Genomic DNA, 25,263 nt, shown 5'->3' on the forward strand with positions numbered 1-25,263 from the left:
TGCGTTTTGATCAAATTTTCATTTCGCTCCCTGTACAGCCTCTGCCTGCGCTGCTTTTGAATCTGACAGAATCAACGCAGCTTACGGGAGACGGGAAAACTGAATTTAAAGTTAAAGATGCAACTGGGATCTGTGGGTGTGCAGAGAGCTTAAGACGTAAAGACGAAGCAGTGTTTGCCTTTCGTCAGTTCAGCTCGACTTTAAAAACAAACTCTAAATCCAAGGAACAAAAGAACGTTTTTTTAGAAATCGTCTCTGGCATTAGTACTCCTACACTTTACCTTGTTCAGATGCTCTACTACACAGTTTAGTTTATTTTTAAGTTTTGCACTCGAGAGATATCCCGTATCACAACATTTTTTTTATTCTTAACTTATTTCTTATGTTCCTAAGTAGCATGGATAAAAGAAATCTGGGGTACAAAAAAACATCTTGAGAACAAATGAAATCTGTGAACGATTTGGTATGCGCTCTGCTACCTCTTGGCTGAGGTATAAAGCAGAGACGGGTGACAGGAAATGTCTCATCCTCCACTCTCCTGTGTGTGATCTCCACTCCAGCAGCACCCGTCTGATGATAACCTTGAAAACATCCTCATTTTGTCTTTTGAGATACTGCTGTCGAAACTTGGAAGATGCAAACCGTCCGGCGCTTTTGTCTATCTTGTACCACCGGTCAGTTTATACCAATAAAACTATAGTCGTCACCGTAAAACCAATTCAGAAAGCACAAAATGTCCTCACGCAAACCTAAACCATAATCTCTACTTCTGTAACACTTACCTTCCCCAACCTTAAACCAAATCTTCACCCAAAGATTGAATGATTTATGGCCTCACAACGTGACTGTGTAAACAGAGTTTAGTCCCCACAATGTGAGTTATAAAGGAATACACACACAGCTCTGGCTCCCCTCCTCAGTTTTCTGTCTGCACTCTTCAGAAAAGATCAACAGGTACTGGATGAAGGGTCAGTAATTGCAACACAGTAAAAAGACAAATGATCATTTTTCTCTTTTATTTTTAGATTCCTACCTGTCTAGACCTAGAAATACACTTGGTGTGGGATGGGTTTTGAACAGTGCTTTCACAAGATGGTCTGAGAGGGTTCCTTGCAAAAAAGTTAAACTGTCAGCAGGCGTTTCCACACCTGAAATACACCACTCGAGTACAAAAACCTCTGGCCAATTATTCCTGAACATCTCCAGTGTTTCAGATTCACTTTAAAAAAAGTAATGCGAGCTTTCTGCGCTGGGACTTTTAAGAACATCATCTGGGCGATAACAGGCTTCGCTCTCGTAAAGCCTGAAGAACTTCTGAGAGGTATTTTAAGATGCAGGCAGGAGACCGAAGAGAAAAACTTGCCAGCTATTCATCGCATTGTTCATCCGAGTGGGCTACATGTGTGAAAAGCTTTGCAAATTGCTGGCACAGGTGAGGGTTTTCAAAATGGGATAAAAAAAAAATAATCAAACCTGGAAAATGAACCGGCAAGGTAGTCCCGCTGGTTCGTTTTTATGCAGAAAAACAAGACGAGCCTCTGCTTTCGCTCGGTTGCAACATGCCCACGTGAAGAGTAAACCAGATGAAAACTGGAGTGTTCAGCAGAACAAGCGCCGACCTTTTGTGCACACTTTCACAAAAGGCAGTCAAAATAGCAGTACCGACAAAGAACTGATTACACTGAAAACAGTTCTCCGCCAGAGCCACTGTGCACTGTTGTCCCTGACTTCAGTTTACGCTCTTTTTATTCAAGCTGAATCAATTTATAAGATTATAACGATTAGTGTGTTATTCCGTCGTGTGCTGTATTTGCAGCCTACCTGGTTGACTTTGGCTGGGGTGAGGACCATGTCGAGGACTCCCGACCAGCCGGCAATCACTCCCGTGGGGACTGCGTAGGCCAGAGCTATCATCAGGAACCGCAGGTTGCTAAAGAGGACAAATATACGTTAGCGATTCAAGGCTGCATTCACAAAAAAAAGTCTAACAAGACAAACTGACTGTATACAGACTCTACCGGGAATCTGAATATGGATGAGTTCTTTGACCAGCAGTGTCTCTTAGATGAAGAAAAACTGTATATTTCTAAGGCGGTTCCCTGTCTGGGCAATGAATTTGTTATTTCTTATTTAGATCTGATTAGATTTAATCTTAATGCATGGTTTGAAGCACATCATTTACCTTGCTTTTAGCGTTAAATCTGCATTCGTTCCACATCTGCGCCTTCCATTGTAATAACAAACGCTGATATTTACTGATGTAGAGCTAAAGACTCCTAAATATCAATATACATAAAAGGGATTGGATTGTCTTTTTTTAATTTAATCGAGAAGGGTGGTGTTTGATAATCTATTCAATCAGAAAATATCAGCATCAAATAACCATGTGAACACCTGATCCAATCGTTTGTCTCTGGTTGGAATAAGTACATTTTTTCTGTGCATGTGTGTCACACATGGGTTAAACATTGGGTGGTGTGATGAGTATCAGGGACACAGAAACAAGGAGGCTGCAGAACAATGGACAACACTGGAATCTAGTGGGCAGAAAGACAGACAACCTGGGTCCATTTTCTTTTAAATTACTGCAGTAAATTAAGTCAGGGAAAAAAACAACAACCTCTTCTTCCGTTATAATTCTAGCATATTCAAATCAGCCACAACATTAAAACCACTGACAGGAGAAGTGAAGAGCATTGACCATCTTGTGACAATACAATGTTCTGCTGGGAAACTTTTGGACCTGGCATTCATGTGATTGACTGACAGATAGATAGAAAGATAGATAGATAGATAGATAGATAGATAGTTTCTTTATTAATCCCAAACTGGGAAATTTTTCTGTTAGTGGATGTTACTTAGACATATAGCACCCACCTAGACCAGACCAGGCATGGTGTGGCTGATCTGTGTATCTAACTGTATCTTTCAGTTTATTTTATTTAGTGTCAATGTAAACAGTTAATTCTAATCAGAATTATTTCAATCGGGTTAAAGAAATGTTATCCATGTAAACACAGCCAAACATAGCCCTTCTTGTTCACTGGTATTTGGAGGTCTGCCATCAGCTGTCTTCAAGAGTACACATGTAAGTAGTCAGTAGCATAATGCATTCACTTTCCCTTGCCCCTTACTTTAACCTTGACTATCTCAACGAAATGCTTGACCCCAAACACTTATTTTGTACCTACAAAATTATAGCCGTCACCGTAAAACCAATTCAGAAAGCACAGAATGTCCTCATGCAAACCTAAAACCATAATCTCTACTTCCGTAACACTTACCTTCCCTAACCTTAAACCAAATCTTCACCCAAAGATTGAATGATTTATGGCCTCTCAACGTGACTGTGTAAACAGAGTTTGGTCCCCACAGTGTGAGTTATACAAGAACACACACACACACACACACACACACACACACACACACACACACACACACACACACACACACACACACACACACACACACACACACACACACACACAGCTCTGGCTCCCCTCCCTGTGCCCGTCACAGCAGAAGATCTATACTTGTGTTTACTGACAGAGAGATAAGCAGCTACCTGAACACAGTGGGGAGAGCTGCCAGAATAAAGCAGAAACATATCACAGAGTATGACACGCAGCTAAAACTGAACTGACCGAAATTATTGATTTATATGATCACTCAAAAATACTCTAGCTTGGCACCGCCGAACAGTGAAGTGTGGTGTGCAGGCATTTGATGAATCACTTCCAAACTATGTCGTTGAGCTAATAAGAAATAATGACAACAATTTGCTCCGGCTACAGTTACAATCATTTAAACGCTTCTAATCACAACAACGTAACTGAACAAGAACTTGATTATTCCTTCCTCTAGCGCTGAAAATCTCTTTTAACGGCAGTATTTTAACAGTCTTGGCCTTATATCGTAATATTTAATGAAACTCAGAAATCGCTTTTTGTCGTATTTGACATATTTTGTTATAATTTGGCTAATTTGCCACAGTTTCGCAGCAACGTCTTTATGCAGACTTTTGGTACTTCCATAGGAGCAAATTTGGGTAACTGTTCCTTAAAAAGGTTATAGTTTTAAAGGTCAAATTAACATAAATGCTATGCTAGTGATTCACACCAATAATCAGTCACAAACATGACATAATGTATGGTTACAGTTCACTTCAGGGCTGCAACTAACAACTGTTTTTATTTGTAATGTGCCTATTTATGTAAAACATTTAAAAATGAGCGTTACAATTTCTCTGCTTGTTTTGTCCATTCAAGGTTCCAAAATGCAAAGGTATTCAAATTGCAATGATATTCAAAAGCTCCAAATAGTCCATTCTATCCAGATAAGTCAAAACGAGAGAAGCCTTGGCATTTCTGAATGATAAATGACTGTGGAAATTATTGATGATTGGAGCTGTTGCCATCAGCCAGCTGATAAGCTTATCTTTTCAGCTTTAGCCAAGTGTCTTTCCAGTCTGTGGCAGCTTATCAATTTATTAACAAAAATCAAACAATCTCCCAGCTGCTGGCTACAGATACTGTGCTGCTAGGTCCGATTCAAGTTGTTTGCTATCTCAGCTCGCAGTTAACTGGGGAAAAAAAAAAAAAGCAGGACGACTCTAGCGTAATGTCTGGTCTTCTATTCCTGCCATGTACACACACAGAGAAAGAGAGCTTACCTCTTTAGCGTATATGGCACGCCTCCAATCACACGAAACCCAAATACAATCACTTGGAACATGAACACCAACACTAATCACCTTCATCCAATGAGGCGGCATGCTGATTTAAAATCAGAGCCACCTCCTCAACCCCTAGCAATGTGATTAGAATCACTGGGCGTCTGACAAACGAGGCAGGGCTGGCAGAGCAGGCAGCAGATTCATAGATTGTTCTGTGTTGCTGCTCTCCTCTTCTTCTTCTTTTCTTTTTTTTTGTTTTGTTTTGTTTATGGACACAGTTTAACGCTTGCATTTATTCTCCTCTAACTTTATTATCATGCAGGCAGCATCTTGAGTGCTATCAGGCAGGGACATCTTGAGAACACTTTGGGGGCCAGCATCCCTTGTTTCAAATGCTCAACACAAAGACAAAGTTCACAGACAAACACATACACACACACACACACTACAGAGAGAACTTCTCAAGACACATAACCTGTGCAGCTAAAGCATTGCTGCTGCAAAAATACACGCACCCTTTCCCTTTTCCTGACAGCGTCGCACTTCAGACAATGAATCACTTTTATTTGTAGAATGCTCTCACTGTACAGAAAAACAAACACAGCCCGTCTCCCCGCTGCAGACGGCCTGTCTTCTCCTAAGCAGTATGAAGCTACTTGGCCTTGGAGAGAGAGCGTATGGCGGGGCAGTCGTAAAAGCCTCTCTACTTTTCTCGCAGCACCCTTTTCATTAACCTTGCCACAACAGCAAGAAATCAATATCCGTGCACCTTTTCCTCCATACAACGACCTTATTTAGCCAACCAAATGCACGTAAGCAGACGCCGGCTACCTTTTTCTAAGAGGAAGGCCATTTTTTTTTTTCCCTTCGCTTCCTGCTGCCGATGAAATATTTCCAAAGAAACCTCAAAGCTGACGGTGTCATCAGCTAAGTGCCATTTGTCCTTGGCAGACCTGGCTGGAGAGCAATGCATCAAGATGACAACTTTCAAAGCTAGAGTGAGTACGACCGGGGAGGGAGGCATCATCAGTACCCAGTGCCTTGGGCAGTTTAGTGTTACCTCAGAGGGCGATCTGAATACAATGACAACTTTGCACCAAGTGTAGAGACATTCAGGCCTATAATTAGACCGCTGCTGTGGAAGCAGATGTGAACAGCTGGAAGCACTCATAATGCTGAACATCGTTAACCATTGCTCAGTCCCTGACAGGCTAAATGGATGAACAGATACATCAGTGCAAAGGGATGAGACAAACTAACTGATTAGACACCTGGCACCTAGCGCCACATAATGTTACAAGGGTTAAATCTAATCTAACATCTTGGCTTCAGGACTGATACCGGCCTTACCCCAAGTCCAGGTATGACCATTAGGACCACCAAGTCCAGGTATGACCATTAGGACCAACGAGTCCAGGTATGACCATTAGGACCAACGAGTCCAGGTATGACCATTAGGACCACCGAGTCCAGGTATGACCATTAGGACCAACAAGTCCAGGTATGACCATCAGGACCACCGAGTCCAGGTATGACCATTAGGACCACCGAGTCCAGGTATGACCATTAGGACCAACAAGTCCAGGTATGACCATTAGGACCACCAAGTCCAGGAATGTCCATCAGGACCACCAAGTCCAGGAATGACCATCGGGACCACCAAGTCCAGGTATGACCATCAGGACCACCAAGTCCAGGTATGACCATTAGGACCACCAAGTCCAGATATGACCATCAGGACCAACAAGTCCAGGTATAACCATTAGGACCAACAAGTCCAGGTATCACCATTAGGACCACCAAGTCCAGGTATGATGATTAGAACCACCAAGTCCAGGTATGACCATTAGGACCAACAAGTCCAACTATGACCATCAGGACCAACAAGTCCAGGAATGACCATCAGGACCACCAAGTCCAGGAATGACCATCAGGACCACCAAGTCCAGGAATGACCATTAGGACCAACAAGTCCAGGTATCACCATTAGGACCACCAAGTCCAGGTATGACCATTAGAACCACCAAGTCCAGGTATGACCATCAGGACCAACAAGTCCAGGTTTGACCATCTGAGTGATTATTTGTTGGACATAGCGAATTACCAACTTAGTTTTCGGCCTCACGACGAAACTCCCAAATACCCTAGTTAATATTTTCATTTAGAGATTGGGGCTGGTACATTTCTAAACTTCACCAGTTTAACCTAATTGGAGGATAGACACTACAACATGAAACGTGACTTAAACCCCAATTAGATGGTGAATAATTTAAAATTATCCATATCTTGCATGTTATTTAGTTGCAGAGTTGCCCATTTTAAAACAACATTAACTGTTTTCAGAACTGAATATACCCGCATTCTATAAACTCTGGTTTGGTCTTCAACAAATCCTGAGAGAAAGATCTGACTTCCAAGCTGTTAGAAGTTAATCACCAACTAATCAACTGCTATGCTGGTTGAATGAGCAGTTAATAGTTTAAATAAGGGCCCATTTTCTGTTGGAAAACCGAACACTTGAAAGAACTACACAACCCATACAAATGGTTAAATGAGGCTTAAAAATATCTCTGCTTAGCAGCAGAAAGGTTGATCCTTTTCTCAATACAAAGATTCATATAAGAAAATTGTGATAAAAGATAACAAATAGTGGAGCTGAATTACTATTTCCATTATTTGGCCTGACTTCTTTTTGAGTACACACAGTCGGAAGACTCAAAAGTTACTCTTCCCGCTCCATGTCCGGTCCCTGCAGGAGAATTCTCAGGCCGGAAGCTGCTGGACCGAGATACAACATGTTTCCCAAACAGGTCACTGGAAGGCTGCCTATCGCAAGTGGAACAGAAACCCTCTCAGCTGGATGGCCTAGTTAAGTTGGCTCGTCCATGTGCGTGTGTACTTCTATCCAAAGCTACGTATTAGGTTGATATCTGCTTGGTCTCTGTCATCTATCTGAGGGAACGCTTGCAGGAATCCAGCCTTCCTGTGATGGTCAGAGGCCTGTGGAAGGCCTGGCGCTTTAGTGAAGCCATTTCTCTCTACAGGGGACCGAGTGCAGCCAACAAAGCCAGGCCAACTCCCCGGCTGCAATCACCCAGCTTTTCTTCTCCCTACGCCAGTCCTTTTTGCCTGGCCACTGCCACAGGCCTCATTCCTTTACAGACAAGGGAAAAGGCAGCGCAGTCGCTCCTCTGGCAATGGTTTCCTCATTGCCCAGAGGAAACATATTGCCTTGGTGGAAAGTGTGAAGGCGTATAGGGATGTTTCATGGTTATAAAAAAACTGTGATTAAATCACTGCCGTATGCCTATCCCATGGAGGAAAAAGACAAACAACAAATGCATTCCACTGACATCCAGGACCTTGTCATAATAGACAATCTTTCTCTCTCTCTATATAAACACATGCATGAGAGGTGCCTCTAGAGAATATACTCATAAGTGACCCTGATAGTCTAGATGCAGGGGATGATGTTTTCAGCGGCGACCAGCATATTATAGCATAGTAATTAATCTGGAGGGAAGGCAGGGGGTTCTTTGATAAAAACCCAAGCAGATGGTGAGTGGCAGACCCCTTCATTAAGATTCCACGTCCTTCTCTGGTGTACGACTCTGTCACTTTAACTCTCTCTCTACAACATGAAGTGCACATTGAATAAGCAAACAAGAAATCAAACTAGACTGAGTGGATCCATAGACACAGTTATTGGACTTTGAAGGTCCTGCAGAAATATGCTCCTGACTGCTCCCTTAGAGACTGATGTCATTAAACATGACAGCACCTGAAACCAATTTCAAATACATGCTTTCTGCAGTATGCCAAGTGAATACACTGAATAACATACTGAAAGAAGGATTTGAACAGAGGTTTTAGGTGGTATTTTTTAAGAAGACATTAAGTGTGTGTTTGGTTTTTACCTAAAAAGTCTGCTGATGCTGCTCCTGTAACTGAGTCTTTGGCTCGCTGCAGCCACACTGGGAGGCATTGGTGGGCGTGATGGGAAATAGACCAGGACTGCTCCAAAAAGCACAGCAATTGCAGCCAACTCTGCCAGAGCACAGCGAGAAAGATAAAAAGAGACATACATGTTATTTTCCAAGATAAGATGGTGAAACCAGTTTGACATTTTAAAAAAGGTCACCGTGACATCTAGAAGTCTTCTGAAGACATGCTTGGGTAGCGTAATGGTCTACTAGATAAGGGTGCAGAATAAATACAGCGAACAACATCAGAATGATGCATTTCGCAAGTTGGTCGCAATGGAGCTTCCAAAAAACTCCATTGCGATATATCATTATGTCCCTTTCATCACATTTGCAATAATGTGCATAGTGCAATAAAGTAGTTTTGCGGGCATGCCCCTTTTTTCTTTGGCTGACCTTCAAAACTTTTCAAAATAGGTGTTTGCCTTGTCCTTCAAATATGAATAACAATACTACCTGAGGAAAAACAAAAGCTGTTACCTCCATCTATTACAGCATGCTTGTTTCTCTTTTCAGTATGCTTTTAATTTTCTGAATCAGTTAAGCATAACAGTCCCAGCAAGCTATTTTTCAGAGGTTTATGAAGATTATAATTAGAGTTTTCTGTGTTTTGTACAAAATTCTTGGATCCCCTTGGCTCGATTGTATTTTTGCCCCTTGACAGGCCTGACATGATGTTGAAATGATGTGCTATCGATCCCCCATGCCCTCAGAGGTTCTCGCCTTCTGTCAGTACCTGCATACATAACCAGCTGGATCCTGTCTCGGATGAAGCTGTCGGAAACCGCCGCTGACATCGTGGCCGGCACCTGGGTGTCATTGGGGGCTGGAACCACGAGAGGTCCCACTACAAAGGACATGGCGCCCCCCAGGTAGCAGAAGAGCGAGGCCACGGCCGTCGCGGTGGCTCTCTGATCAGGGGCGAACCACGTCGTGGAGAGGTAGGGGCCGGCACTCATTATGGTTGGGCCGGCTAAACCGTTTAGGAGCTGCCCTCCGTGTATCAACCTGCGAAGAAACAACATGAAGAAGTAGTGTCATGTAAAATAATAATAATAATAATTAGGCTACAGTGTATATATTCAGGTTATCTGGGTTTATTTTGCTAAAAAATTTGCCAGGTGTGGTAAATTCTCAAGTTTCTCAACATCACTTATGTTTAGTCTGCCTCTGAAAGGTTGAGTCAGCACTGAGTGGGCGTGCAGTGATCCTGCACAACGTCTTACAGTAAAACAGTGAAAAATGAGGCTTAATACAACTCAAGCTGGGAGGTTTGTGCACCTTTTAAATGACTGGACTGGAATTTGGTATCACAGTTTGCAGGAAAACCTATGTTTTTTAAGGTAAATGTGTGTTCAATTTATGTCAGATAGCCTGCAAATAACACATAAAGCCTGCTTTTTGTGTAACATATTATATGCTGTATCTGATATAACACTGTTAAACAACAATCAAACCTTCAGCAGGGAGAATCTTATTGTTAAGACATGACGTAATGACCGTTTGTTATTGGCATCTCATGGAAGAATGACAATGTGTAATTGTCTCGGGGGATTTAAGTAACAACTTGCCCCGGAGAGAATCCAAGTTTCGGTCTCACTTTTGCACCTTCAGACTGAGCTGTGAGAGACAGATGTATTCCGAGATCTCCCCCGACGCCAGCAGACCCCTCAACCCCCCCAACACTCCCACCCCCCCCCCTCGCAAGAACTGTCTGACTGAGACAGCCAGCCGCTGGAGACAGCACACAGCTGATTGATTGTCTGTAAGCTCGGTGAAGACACCGTTCATTCACAGCAGCCTGAGCCGGCTCAGCGGGGAGAAAGAGGGAGGACGGAGGCAGAAAATGATAAGGAAGAGAAGGGACAATGGAAGACGGTGGTTTAATTCTGACCTTGAATTCTATATAGTATATTTTCGGTTATATAGTAAATTTGACAGTTAATAGTTTCTGCTGATCCTCACTGGACAAATAACTTAACAGCAATACTGCCATGCTTTTGGCGTCCATCACCGTAAAATATCAATACTACCATTGAGAATATTAACCCATGCCGATGATAACAACACTTAAATAGGACATTTACTTATACCAGTGCTGATGACACAAGTTTTTTAACGGTTTTAATTCATTTAACACAATCAGGCCTACATAAATAAAATGCTGCGTTTCAAATTTCTTATCCGAACCCAAAACAATCGCAAAACACAGTTACGAGTCCGAGCAGACAGCTTTAATAGTTTGGGGACGTTTCATTAGGTACCGAATGAGGTTCATTGCCCGGCTTTAAATTTAAAATACGTCCAGACATAAAACCAGCCTGTTTGCTTAGTTCTCGGTGTGCTTACACCTCTCTGCCCTCTAACTCTTCCTTACTTCGCTGTCCGCCGGCTCTGGGCTGCACAGATAAATGTGTCACGGCAGAATACAAAGTGCTGCGGTCAGTGACAGACTGATTGGAGAATAACTTGTTCACCCTATATCTCCTTCCCACATCTCAGACCTGCTAACATCCCAGCCTACACACCAGCACACCTCCTAAAACACTCGGCGGCTCCTACTTTTTAATCATCCCACTCCTTTCTTTCTAAGTTCTTTCTAAGTGTTTCGGTCTTTATTGCTAACGGAGAAGCGTAACTTTTTGACATTTCCGTGTAGCACCTAAATAACTATATATATATATAACTATATATGATTCTAGCATTATCAGTGTTGTGGTTATATGTGTTGGCACAGGTGCCGTATGTCTTTAACTCCTCTACATGCAGCCTCAGTGAGTTAGCTCAGCAGAATGGATGAACCCAGAGTCAGGGCGCAGCTGCATTTACCACTCTGCTATTTTCTTCCCTATCTTGTTATGTGTGACAGGAGATGACAGCAACAAGGGATAAAATCTATCCTCCACATTATCAGTGTCACAGTGTCATTTTCACTTTAGCATGTAGGACATCATTACATCATGTGTCATTATATATATATATATATATATACACATATATATATTACTGGCTTACCACTCTATGATTTAGATGATGTGGTGCACCTGGGCACATGGATGTTTGCCTCCGCCAACCGGTCAAGATGCACTTTATTCCCATGTCTGGTCATGATATTTGCAGTAAACACTTTAAAGGAGAAATTAGTTTTTGACTTCGACCATTTCGATATTGATCTTGACCTTTTACTAACCAAATCTGAATCAGTTCATTCTTGTGTCCGAGTAAACATTTGTGCCACATTTGAAAAAAACTCACCCAAGGTGTTGCATTCACAGGTATGGCCCTGCTGACGTACATATGTAAGGACGGATGGACAACCTGAAAATGGCTGCCGCTGCCGCAGAGGCATACGAAGTAGTTAGAGCTGTTAAGACACCTGGCTAATGTGTTTCCATGCTGCAGTATATCAGTCTCAGACATGGTAACCCAGGTAGCGCATTCACATCTCCCGTACAGCTACAGCAGGGAAATTAGAGTGCTGTATTTTTGCACCATATGTAATTACTGTTGTTTTCACCTATGGATATTTCTTGGCAAGATTAAAGCATTAAAATGGTTTTCTTGGAAATATTATTATTATTATTAGAGGCATTTAAAGTATCTATCAGCATCAGTGAATGACAGGTTTATATTTGTCCCTCAATCTAGGTCATGTCCGATTCCAGCACTACATAGTCCACATCAGAAACTCTCAACTGAACAGAAAGCAAACTGAACACTAAAAAACATCAATTTTATCTCTCTATCATAACAAAGTGCATAGAAAAGCCATTATGATACCTCTTCTATTTGGTCTCAGCCGTAAGCCTCGTAAAAGATGCTTTTGCTCTTTGCTGTTTACGATGCAGTTGATAGATAAGGCGTTTTGGGTTTTTTTGGCTGTTGCAAAGAGCTTTTGATTCAAGTCGTCTCGAGTGCTGAATTGAAACGGAGTGGAAACCACGCCGAAATTATCACAAACAGGCCAAGTGCCAGTCGGGTTTTGGAGCGCACCCTGTGACTACAGACTTGTTTAGGCCTGGGAAGGGTCCAGATAGTAGACTGTTCCACCTGCCGTACTATATCCTCTCATTAGACACGGACATTATTTGAAACCCAATCATTCTGTCCAAATGCTGATAATTAGGGCAACAAAGCATCGTTTAAAGGGACACATGTGACGAAGAATCACTTCATATTAATGCTGGATATCATTTTAACCTTTTAGACCAACGTCAAAACGAATCCTTTTTGTCTAATTTTCCTTATTATGAACATATTTTCTACATACAACACAGACGAAACAGCTAAACTGGAACTTAGTAAAAGAACTGCTGATTGAATTGTATTTGAATAAAAGAAGAAAACTAATCATCTGAACAAGTGATGACAGCTTTCAGTACCTCGCAGCTTTTGAAACTTTAGTTCTCAAAGTTCGGTCTGTACCTGGCCTTACTGTCTATTAGATCAGAAGATAGATGTGGCTAAAAAAAAACTGCCTTTAATATGACAGGTGATGAGGACAGATGGGTGAAAGACATAAGGATGAGCGGTCACTTAAAGCTGCTCAGCGGCGGGTGAAGGAAAGAAAGCGAACGGAGCGGCGTTTTCGGCCGGAGTTGATTAATCACTATTGATGAGTCCTGTCTGACTGAATCTGACTGAAAATGGGACAAAGAAGCCGGCACCAGGGAGCAATAATCTGAGTCCGCCGGGGCTGACTGACCAAATTCTGCCATCAAAAAAAAAAAAAAAGGCCAAGGCAATTCAAAAATGGCACCACAGCAATCGTCAGAGTAATATGACAGCCTGCTGCGGGACCCACAATGTGTTCTGATGGCCAATCAGACAGCGACCGAGCGAGCCCGAAACCGAACTGACAGACGCTTACCAATCACACAGCTGCTCTGTATTTAAATACACAAGAGAGACGATCAAAGGGAGGGATTGGAACGGCGAGAGAGCGGAGCGTGAGAACACAAGAGGATGACGTCGTTGATTTGAGAGCGGACCTAATCACTGCAAGGTCTAATCAGTGACCACTGCTGAGACAGTACCTTTCTCTCCTCGTCTTAACTTCCCTAAACCAACACGTTCCTTTTCAAAGCTTGTTTCTATGTTTTCTTTTGTTTTTGTTTTCTTAACAAAGAGCATCATGGTTTTAAAAAAAAGAGGAAATGCCGCTGTTCACACGATCTCAACTCCCTTTGATTTCTTTAAAAAGGACTCAAAACAAAGAAACTTCCTCCATCACAAAAGAAGTTATCGCTTCTTGAAACATGAAACGGGACATGGAACAAACGCAGATCTGCAGGGGGTTTGTCGAGGGTTGTGTCGTCAGGGTTTCTGTACCTGGATAAGTGTCGCCACTTGTCCCCTGATCAGTGGAACAGGAAAACTCATTACTGTGTGATAGATCGCCCTTAAACTCCACACATTCAAACTTCAGCCAGACTAAACTATATTGTTATAATCCCTTCCTTCCTCACGTCATCATTAGAGCCTAGACAGATAAGTAAACAAAGCACCTCCACTCTGTTAAAGCATTATCCTCACTACTGCAAGGCAAAGAGTGACATCTGCTGGCGATCCACGCAGCTACACCGTACTCAGAGCTTGAACTTTCCTGTGATAATCCAGTATGTCATTCAATAAAACGTGCGCTTCCAGAGCCGCGACCTATTGCATTTAATATGCAAATTAAACCGAACCGTGGCGCACTAACATTTGCTTTGAGATTCCTGTAATCTTTCACCGCACAATCATATTTTCCGCTTTGAGCACCGGATCTAAAGAGTGGAAGGTCACGGGTGCAGAGGGTTACTTTCTATCCTGCAACAGGAATAAGACGGCAGACAAAGCTGACCCTTGAAAGGTATCTTGTGATTTTCAGTTTGTGCTCAGCAGACAAGAAAGAAATGACATATCCAGTAATAAGGCTAGATCCAGGTGAGGTGACACTTAAAGATTGTTGGAGTTATTGGGTTTGGGACTGAACTGATACTCCAGAGATGCTGTAAGTTAAAGGGAAACTACTCTTTTTTACAACCTGGACCTTATTTCTGGCATAAAATACGATGGTTCACTCACTCATATAACTTTGGTGTTATCTGGAGTCGTTCGTCAGATATTTAGATCCGCGTATATCCATATAGTGAGAGTGAATGGGGCACCGAAACGCAACCTCTAAATAACACATTATCTGCCGCGAAAGTCGTTCATTTCACCAATATTTTGTTACGCTACGCTAGTGCTATTCCTCGTAGTAGTTCCTCTTTAAAGCTATGAACAAAAGGGAGAAAAAGAGGAAGAGGTAACTTGTGTCTTTGCTGTCCTGTTTCTATTTGATTCCATTTTCTCTTAACAGTAAAAGCCTTTAGCATTAGCCTAGCTTTTAACTGCCTACTAGCCTCTTAGAAAACAGGGGACAGTTGTTGAGGTGAGACCAAGTCAAAGGTTGAGCCCAAAGGTATACTTTTGGGATCCTTTCATCCAAATGTCACAAGACTAGAACCTACAGGCTCCCATAAAGCCTTGACATGGCTTACACTAACATCAAGGCTCTGCAGGCTGTTATTAAAAATCTGACACATCAAGATTGGCTTTCTTGTCGTGGGTAAAATTTACTTAACCTGTGAAATGAGTTTGGTAATACAGTTGGAGGTTTGTTAAATCGAAAAAACCTTTCTTAATTAGAGTTTGAATTTAGAAATAAGGACGACACTGACCTTTATCAGGCGGGGGACATCTAGAGAAAACTGGGGAAGTATTTAACTATAAGGGAGGATATGTAGGCCGCTGTTGTATTAAATTATGATCAGTCAAATTAAACCAATATTTTGGAAGTTCAGCATATCTAGAATTACAGGCTTATGCATGACACTGCCAAGTTGTTATATCGCTGTCCAAACTGAAATACTTTTAACGGAGGTAATTTTTTTAAATAACACTATGACATTCCATTAAAGCTGAGTTTTGAATATTGGGATATAAAATGACATCACTTCAAATCTTTATCTAATTAGAAATAGGTTTGAATTGTTGAGTTATGGCCAAAAAATATGTTTCATGAGGTTATAGTGTCCTTGACATTTGACAGCCAAATCCTAAACAGTTAATTGTTCAGTTCAAGTGACCTTTTGTGCCAAATTTTAAAAGGCTTCCCTCAATGCATTTCTGATATATCGCACTGACAAGAATGGGATGGGTGCAAGGCAACAGTGACCTTTAACAACCTAAATCTAATCAGTTCATCCAAAGTCAAAGTTGGTGCCAAATTTCATAAAATTCCCTCCAGGTGTTCCTGAGATATTACAAGAATGTTCACAAGAATGAAACCGACATGAACAACCTTCAAGACAAGACGCCTTTCCACGTTGCTAGAGACGACACACGAAAACAGAAGCCTGCTCTTTTAGGAAGTCAAAGTTAAAAGATTAGGACAGGTAGACAAAAGTAGTTTGACCATTGTGAGATTATGGTTTTGATTTAATAATAAAATTAAAACTTCAAATAGATCTTGGGGCGTGCAGGTTAATGTAAGAGGAAACGTCTGTTATACAACACTGACGTTGATATCTGAAGGCGCTTATATGGTGCTTATACGCAAGGACCTACGCACGTAGCCTATGCAGGTGCTAGTCAGTCGGCGCTGTGTCCTTTTTCCCTGTCGGGTTAATTTTTGTTTCTATTTCCTGCTTCACTTTCCACTTCTTGCCGCACTTGCAACAATGGCAATGTGGAAATTTCGCCGAACACGAGTCATACAAACGCCCACATCTCCAAACCTCCTCAGTTAACCTTATAGATTCTTTATTGATCCAAAACAATCAATCTGAAAATTGCGGAGATGAAGAAGCAGCCGGAAATACTAAAGCGGAAACACGCTAAAACCAAGCGGACCAATCACAGCTTTTGCGCTCTGCGTCGCGTAGTTACATACATCAGCTACGGCATTAGGCTCTGCGTAGGTGTCTGTGCTTTCACCGTAGCCTCTGCGTCAATTTAACGCAGAAGTCTAAACTACCTAGAAGTGTAAATCATTATATTACATTATCACCTGGACTTATCCCTTAGAAATCTGCTTAGGATGAATTTCAGACACATTTTTACAGCTGAAAATTGAACTAATCAGTGTTGCCTGGTAGATAATTTATATAACGAATGAATGATGTTCTCTCCAGGTACTCCGGCTTCCTCCCACCGTCCAAAGACATGCTCGTTAGGTTAATTGGTGGTTCAAAATTGGCCGTAGGCGTGCGTGTGAATGGTTGTCTGTCTCTCTGTGTTAGCCCTGAGATAGTCTGGTGACCTGTCAAGGGTGTACCCCAGCTCTCGTCCAATGACAGCTGGGACAGGCTTCCACGACCCCCTCCCCAGAGGACAGGCAGTTAGAGAAAAAGAATGAACGAATGAACTGATCTCTCTCTGTAATCTCTATAAGACCAATAAAGGCTCCATACTGTGTTTACTATGCAGGCCATGTTAGTACTATAGAGCACTTTGGAGATTTAGGCCATCTTCTCTCCTTTATAAGCAATGGCAGTTTCCGGAGTTTTGAGTTTGATCAAAGCAACGATACAGTCATTAGGCAATTCTGTTTCTTGCTTAAATATGGATTTCCTTTCAAAGAGCTCCTTTGGTCAGTTATTTCTGTTATTACTGAAATAATTGGCCCCAAAATGGGAACATTCCTGTTTTATGTGGTCTGAACAGCTGTTATGTAACACGCACAAGGTCAGCGGCCTCAGATAAAAAGCCCTCACATGTACCAAGCGTGTTTAGTGTACGTGTAGAAGTGGACTCGTGTAGAAGTACACCTCTTATGAATGTATTCTGTGGACAGGCGCATTAATAAAGGCTATGAAAATACATAAACACTGAAGGAAACAACCGTGAAGGGAGAGAACACATCCAGAGTGTAAAACGATTATATCGCTTCTTCTTTCTAACCTAAATTAAGACGAACTTTCTGTTTTACTTACATTTGCCCCATATCACTATAATATAAGCTATCCACTCCACTAATGGTTTTCTTACTGCAGCCTCATGAGACACCCGGAAAGAGACCGAGAAAGAAAATTGATTTATCCGCTCTCTGAAAGCCAAAATTATTTTTAAAAATCCCCAACTCCGTGGAGCGAAAGTGATACGTGACTCATTCTGTGGAAACACAATTTCCTCTATGCAGTGATATTTTATGATATACTACCTCATTGTGGAGCCCAACAGGAATCATTAGCCAGATTACCACTCAGAAATATTCAATGGAATTGCATTTTTTAAAAGGCACATTATAATTGAAGTGACCTTTTCTGAGCTCTTGCACTTTGTAAAAGAGAACTAAGTAAAACCGAGAATGGAGTAGAGAATAATGGGACTTTTTTTCTTCTTCAGTGTTTTCCAGTGGTGGCCCGTCAAAGTGCTGTCTGATAAGGGAGGAAACCTGGCAGCGAGGACGCTAAGAGAAGTAAAGGGACCACACTTAATATTGAGCTGTCTTCCAGAATCCTGATCTTGCAGCCAAAAGCTTTCCGACTGTGCCCTCTGTCCAGTTACAAGTCTCTACACTGAAAAAAGAAATGGGATGTTGGCTTCGGTGAATTCAAATAAATACTGCAGAACACCTTTGGAGGTCACAGAAGTAGCTACGACAGCATGCTGTACTGATGTCCATTCTGTTGCTCAAGCATGGTAGATACTATCAATTGAGAGAGATTCATGATCTACAAGAGATGCTGACTTTTTATAAAGATTCAACCTTTCCTTTAGCAGCACCATATCATTTTTTTTGTGTGTGTGTGGATCGTCAACACTTTGGCATTCCTTTAAAAATGTTGGGTTTGGTTTTATGACCAACAACACTACTATTAACTAATTAACAAATATTAGCATGCCCAAGAAACCTAAGCCAAGGCACTGGCTTAAATCATAGGAGTTTACACATTATGGCCACCTTCCTAATATTGTGTAGGTCTCCCAAACAGTTGTGACTCATCTGAGAATGGACATGGGCCTTCTGAGGGTGTCCTGTGGTGTCTGGCAACAGAAAGTTGTTAGTGGGGGGGGCTTTGAAGGGAGGGGCCTCTGTGGATCATCCCACAGATACTTGATCAGTTTGGGATCTAGTGAATTTGGAGGCCAGGTCAACACCTTGTTTTTTTGAGTTGTTCCTAAAGTGTTTTTGTGGCTGCATCCTGCTGGGGATGGCTGCTGCCATCAAGGAGTGTCATTGCTATGGGGTGGGGGTGCCTGGTCTGGTCTAGGTGGGTGCTACATGTCTAAGTAACATCCACATGAATGAATGAATGCCAGGTCCTAAAGTTTCCCAGCACAACACTGTATTATCATAATATGGTCAATGTTATTTACTTCTCCTGTCAGTGGTCATAATGTTATGCCTGATCAGTGTATGTTAGACCTGTCATCGCAAGCGGTTAGCAATTTTTTTTGATCAGTTTCAATCAATGTCAACTGATCTGCCTAAACTTTTTTTTTTCCAGTTCAAGTATTTTTTGTGTGTAAAATGTCAAATTATGGTAAAACTATTTATTGTGAATGGGGTAACACGTTCAAATTCTGTATTTTATCTAGCTTTAATTGTACAAAACCCATATATAGACAGTTTAGTATCAAATAAACAACAAAAAAAAAAGAAAAACTGAAACCAAAAGTGAATGTATTTGGTTGAAATTTCACTGAAAACTATTTGTACCAGTCTCAGAAACGCTTCTGGTAAACGTCCTTGGCATGAGTAATTTCCTAATGAACTAATCATGTCATACATAACAAATTATGGCAATCTCATCAGATGAGAGATCCTGGTCCCAAAATGGCTGTGGCAGTCAGTTAGGAAAGTTTGCCTAATAAATAAAGTTATGGAGAAAATGCTAGGCTTATGACTGCTGGTCATAAGGGGTCACGCGTCTCTCTCCGCGCCCTTTCCAAAACCTTCCAAAGGATCACTATCAAACATTTCCCACGGGGCCATCTGTTTCCACGCTGCTTACAGAGGAGCCTTACCATCGCCGGAGAGGCTGCTGTGTCAGTGGGATGCTTCGTAGCGCCGATCCTAGCAGCATGAATAACGCAGAGAGGAGGAGGGATGCCCGCAAGCCTGCAACACACAAGACACGGTCACAGAAGTGGAGAAAGAACAAGTGAAAAGCTGGCAAACAGATAACGGCACAGATGGCGCGAAGATGGCACCGTGTCACCTTCCCACATTTACAATCAAAGAACCTTTTATTGTTGCTGCTTTCATTCTCAATTAATCTGCTGCTTTGAAGGTAAAAAATCCATTGCAATTTCCCAGAGCTTCAGGAGAAGTATTTAAATTACTATATATAAATAGATAATCAGTCTGTAACGATTATAGTAGAAAATAAGCAAACCATCACATTTCACAATTTGGTATTTTGCACTATAAATCATTTAAATAATTCGTTTATTATTAGTCTGTAATTCTCTGCCTACTGACTAACCATTTTAGCACTATTTCACTAATGCAGCCTGCAGTCCTGTAATAAATCTTTCATGTTGATTTTTTTTGTAGATGCACAGTAGCCAGAGGTTAAATATTGTATTTTACAGAGTGGTGCTTTGTGTGTTTTACCCACCACAACGTGTCACTGATTGGTACAGTACACTAAATGTGCTTTAATGGCTCCACAGACTGCAGCTCCTAAACGCCGTCGCATCAACACAAACGGCTTCTACGCAAACCGAACATCATAACTTTGACGAATGGTTTCCTGCAAGGCTGTTTCGTTAGATTGCGTTAGTTTAAAGCTTGGTGTCCCTTACAAAAAACTAAAAACTGGGAATACCGTGCATTCAGAAAGTCAACGGGAAGCCTAAAGTATGCTGCTTCATATGTCATGTCCTGTGTGACAGCAATAGTACGGACAAAGTGTTTGTCTGTCAACTTGGGAGCCTCTCTTCTCAAGTTTCACCCACATGACACCCATTTAGGGAAACAGGAAATTCTCTCCACTTCCCTGTTCTTTTGTGCCCATGAGAAGTTTTCGTTTTCTAGAGATTTGACGTTGCGAAATTACAATAACTACCATGGAGAGCAACATCAGTATATTAACATCAGTCATAATAGTGTACTTTACCCACATCTTATGGGAGATACAGGTCATCAAATACTGACACATGTCGCTGCTGGCAACAAGTACCGACGGGGACTTTATCGCTGGTGTCCTCGGTGAATGTTAGCCGTCACATAACAGCTTACAGCTTTGTAAATCATGCTAATTTGAATAGGAGATAAAGCTATAATCGCCAACATTTATGGATAGCAACACGATTATGAACAGCAGAGAACCGTTTGTGCTGCTCTGGTGAGTTCACAGATGCCTTTGTGCGTTTGGCCGGCAAAGTATTAAACCTGTGGTGATTAATCAAATCACTAGAGAGCAGATCGACAAAAAAAATATCTGAACAATAATTGTGATATTTGATGAACAGCTTCAGTCAAAAGTCAATTATTAAAATAATAATGAGCTGCAGCAAACATCCAAGCGAAGACATCTGCCTGATCCGTGGGGAGTTGCGACATGAATTCGTCGTTGTTTTCTTACAGCTGAAGACAAAACCATTAGTCACAACAACGAGCTGCAGATTAATCAGAAATAAAAAAAATAACCATTAGATGCTGTCATGATTAGAATCAAGGGCTGTCTAAATGCTCTCCAACATCTTCCGCAGCGGCAAAGGCGTAAAAAGAAGCACACTTCCACCCGCCAGTTGGATCAGCAGGTACACCTGAGGGGGAAGCAAACGAGTTGCGCCTGGCCCTCCCTGTTTCACCGGCGCTTAGGTACGCTTCAGCGAAGCACAAATACACCCAAACTCTTCCAGCAGTGGAGACCTCGCTGTGCTGTTTTCATGCGGCAATGAATACGTGTATGACTGCGCAAAAGGGGTGTTGATCAGACCTGAAATAACTGGACAATTAATCTGGAAGCAGGCGACAGTTTTGGTAATTAATCATGCGTCATTAATTGGTTTCTGCATCTACAATCAGAGTATTTAATTCGTTATGTAAATACCTTTGAATTTTTGGTTGTTAGCTGGACAAGACAAGAAGATGTCAGAAGATGTAATAAAAGTCTTTAAATATATATATTTTTTTAAACTACAAAGAGCATTAAATAGTAAATTTGCAACCCGAGCCTGTAAAGCGGTGAGAGTTGTTTTAACGACGCCACCAGTGTATTAAATTAAGCCCTAAGCAGTGGCGTCATATCATAGTAGTTTTTCTGCAGAGATAGTATCACTGAACTTTGTATAGTGGATGTGGGAGCAGAGTTTCCACAGTTCTGCATTTATATCAGGTGACTAAAAGTAACCTATATTTTAGAAAAAACCCTGGAGACAAGCTGCTGTAAGAAGGACTTACAAGATTTACAACCGCGCACTTAAATGGGCGGATAAGCTCCGTGACACATTCTACAGCATCAGCATGTAGTGTACTTTATGTATGTCACTCACTGAGCGCATTATGTAATCTTGCTACTTTGTGACAGCATGCTGTATAACTTGACTTTAACAGAATACTGGAAGGCAGCTACTGCGCTGTTCATCATCGACAGGTTTCTGTTTCTGGGGAGGAGGAGCTCCCAGGTGGAAACTATGCATCTTCCCCTAAAGACAAGTTGGAGCAGTGCCATTGTGTGAATGCGTGCATACGTCTTTGTTTGTGTGCTATACTTAGAGACAGCCTGTTGCAACGTCTTGCTGTCACACAAGTTTTTAAGCAAGGTCGAACCTAAGCTTAACACAGTTTGCGTATGCTCAACGTGTTGCCCTAGCTTGACAGGACACAAACTTAGCAGGGTTTAAAGTCGAGCGTTCATTTGAAAGGTTTGCTTTATTTGACGTCGCACATTCTCTGCCACTCATGATGCGGTGCCCCATGACTAACGTGGGCAGAGAAAACACCCGGAGCGCCTAACTGCTGCTGATGATGATTCAATGTCACGAGATGAGTTATGTAATAGTTTGGCAAGATTTTACACGCGCTCTTTAATTCATCCGCTGCGGCTGGTTTCTATGATGATGCTGCTGTTTGTGTCAAGTAGTTTGTGTTCAGTCAGGTGACACACAGAGGAACTGGTTAGGCGAAGTGTACTCGACTCAGCAGACGAGAGGTCAGCCCTCCTCGCCTCAAAAGCGTTTTAAAGTGCTCCGTTGACTTTCGAATCCAGAGTTTTGAAAGTCGTTCAAAACTTGCGTACTCTGTGTCAGCACTTTTTATAACCCCAAGTCCGCTTTCACAAACTATTACTGACCGAGGTGGTGACAGTTTAAGAAGAATGTAAGATAATAAATAAGACTGTCCTGTACTGATCCCACGGTGGGGGAGAAATTGACTACAGGAGCAGAGGGAAAGAGGACAATGAATAAATACAAAAGTAATAAATAAGTAATAATAGTAGTAAATGAGCCAAAAATATAAAAAATTATTTCAAAGTGCTCAACTTTGGCTTGGTTCACGCATAAAAAGAACTGTTAAATGTTCTAATTCAGGGGTCTTCAACGTTTTCCTGGCCAAGGACCCCCAAACTTCTGGAGAGAAGGAGCGGAGACCCCCTACTTATGTATATGTGTATTTAAAGACATTTAAATTTGTGGAAAAAATTGCAGGAGGGAATATAAAAAAAATGTCAAATCAACCAAAACTTTCGCGACCCCCCCCTGCAGGACCTCCGCGGACTCCCTAGGGGTTGCGTACCCCCTGTTGAAGACCTCCGTTCTAATTTATCATTTACATGAGTTATCATGATGTTTCTTAACTATGAGAATATATTATTGTTGTCTATTTCATACCTTTACAGGGGAAGATCTTTGGCTTATAAGAAACGTTTTATAGGCCTTAGTTGTATAACTGTCAAGTATACAAACACACACATCAATGTTTAACATTCACTCAGCCTTAAATGTCATAAGCACACTAATACACTAACTAGCCAAAACATTAGGCACACTAGTGAAAACTAAGGCGCTCTACACAAAACCCCCCTTCAAAAGACGGTAATTCAACTCTAAGATTATTTCGGAGGATGTTAAACTTGAATTAAACAAACAAAAAAAAGTGTTTTTAATATTTAGTCCAGACTTCTGACTAAAAATAAAGTTGTAAAAATATTAAAAATGTGTACAACACAAAGTACAACACAATACAATTTAGTAGTACTATAAATGACAGGCTCCAGAATCAAAACACAATTCTATTGTTGTTTTTAACAATCGCTGAATACCGCAACCATAATGAAACTAAAACTTAGAGCAGGACGGTTACATTAGAGCAGGGGTGCCAGAATCATTTTAGTTCAGGGGCCACATACAGCCCAGTTTGATGTCGTTTGATGTCGCCAGACAAATGACAATTTACATTTAGTGACTGGACATTTCCTAAGAAAAAGAAATGCAGTTTCTGTTTAGTTCTAGGTCTCAGTTGTTGTTTTACATCCACAACTCTTACTAAATCTATGTGAACCCAAGGAATAGCAGTTACTTTTATTGGGAAAAATTGCATTTAATGTCTTCAGTGTCATTTTTGTAATTCGCAAATTCATCCCGCGGGCCGGATTAGACCCTCTGGCGGGCCGGTTTAGGCCCCCGGGCCGCATGTTTGACAGAGTGTACCTAATATATTGGCAATGAGTGTACATCAGTCTTTTTTCTTGTGAGGATTCAGCTTCCTTCTTTTAATGTTGGTCTTGGGTGAGTGACCCCATTAATTTGTGATGTTTTTATTGTTTTTTTTTTGTGAATTTAACTATAATCTGATCTCAATCAGCTGCCACATGTGTTTTAAGGTGACCCTCAACATCATGTGGGGAGGGGTAAACGTATTTTGCAACAGGAAAAATTCCTCTAATTTCTAATCAAGCCACAGACTTTGTAACACAGGACATTACTGGCTAATCTTACTGTTTGCAGATACCACTATCCAGTCAAGCTAACTGCTAAACTTTACAGAGCTATCAAGAGGGCAATAGGTTACTGTAGAGTGGTCAAACGACAGAATATCAAAACAGGACACCGTGTACCAGATCAGAACAACTCACCTTTTTTGTCCATTAACCACATAAACAACAGACAGGGCACGAAACCCACCGGGCCCCACAGCACCAGCATCGCGATGTCGGACTTGGTGAAGCCGTAAGCCCGGACCGCCGAGTTCTGGATGGGGCCCCAGAAGTTCCACACCATCCCCTGCATTAGCGCCAGCAGGGAGAACAGGGTCAGAACCACCCATCTCCTCCCGTACACTCTGCTGTTTACAGGCGGACTGTTGGTTTGCGGGTGAGAGGGGACAAGAAGCGGCTCCCGTTCGTCTTCGGTGCTCGAACCGGCACCCATGGCGGCTGTCCGTTTAGTCCCGTCGTTAACGGCTGTGTGTGTGTGTGTGTGTGTGTGGCAGCGGAAAAAATCGACGCGACGCCCGGCTCCTGTCGACCTCTCACAAAACAATAACAGCCGATAGCGTCTTGTTTCTGTTACTCAACTTTACTGCGCATGTGCGAGCGGAAGTAGTTCAGGGTGTGGGGAAACCGCGCGTCCGTGGGTTGCCATTTTGGCTCGCCCGGTGCATCAGCTCCATCAGCTCGA

At 41.9% G+C, this 25,263-nt stretch overlaps 1 protein-coding gene across 3 annotated transcripts in view; it reads right to left on the minus strand.

Annotated features, from left to right (window-relative positions):
* slc49a4 (solute carrier family 49 member 4) overlaps positions 1–25,143 on the minus strand; it is a 49,738-nt gene extending 24,595 nt beyond the window's left edge. For all 3 annotated transcript variants that reach the window (XR_014699069.1, XM_084544689.1, XM_084544690.1), the window contains exons 1-5: positions 24,720–25,143; positions 19,660–19,753; positions 9,395–9,666; positions 8,593–8,722; positions 1,822–1,930 (exon numbers count right to left, since the gene is read on the minus strand). Coding sequence is in view for 2 of the 3 variants with exons in the window: in XM_084544689.1 (XP_084400815.1) it covers positions 1,822–1,930; positions 8,593–8,722; positions 9,395–9,666; positions 19,660–19,753; positions 24,720–25,014 (900 nt within the window). In the remaining variant the exon portion in view is untranslated. The remainder of the gene's footprint in view (positions 1–1,821; positions 1,931–8,592; positions 8,723–9,394; positions 9,667–19,659; positions 19,754–24,719) is intronic.
* Positions 25,144–25,263: the final 120 nt, after the last annotated feature.

Source organism: Chelon labrosus, assembly GCF_963514085.1.
Source record: "Chelon labrosus genome assembly, chromosome: 5".
Classification (NCBI taxonomy): Eukaryota; Metazoa; Chordata; class Actinopteri; order Mugiliformes; family Mugilidae; genus Chelon; species Chelon labrosus.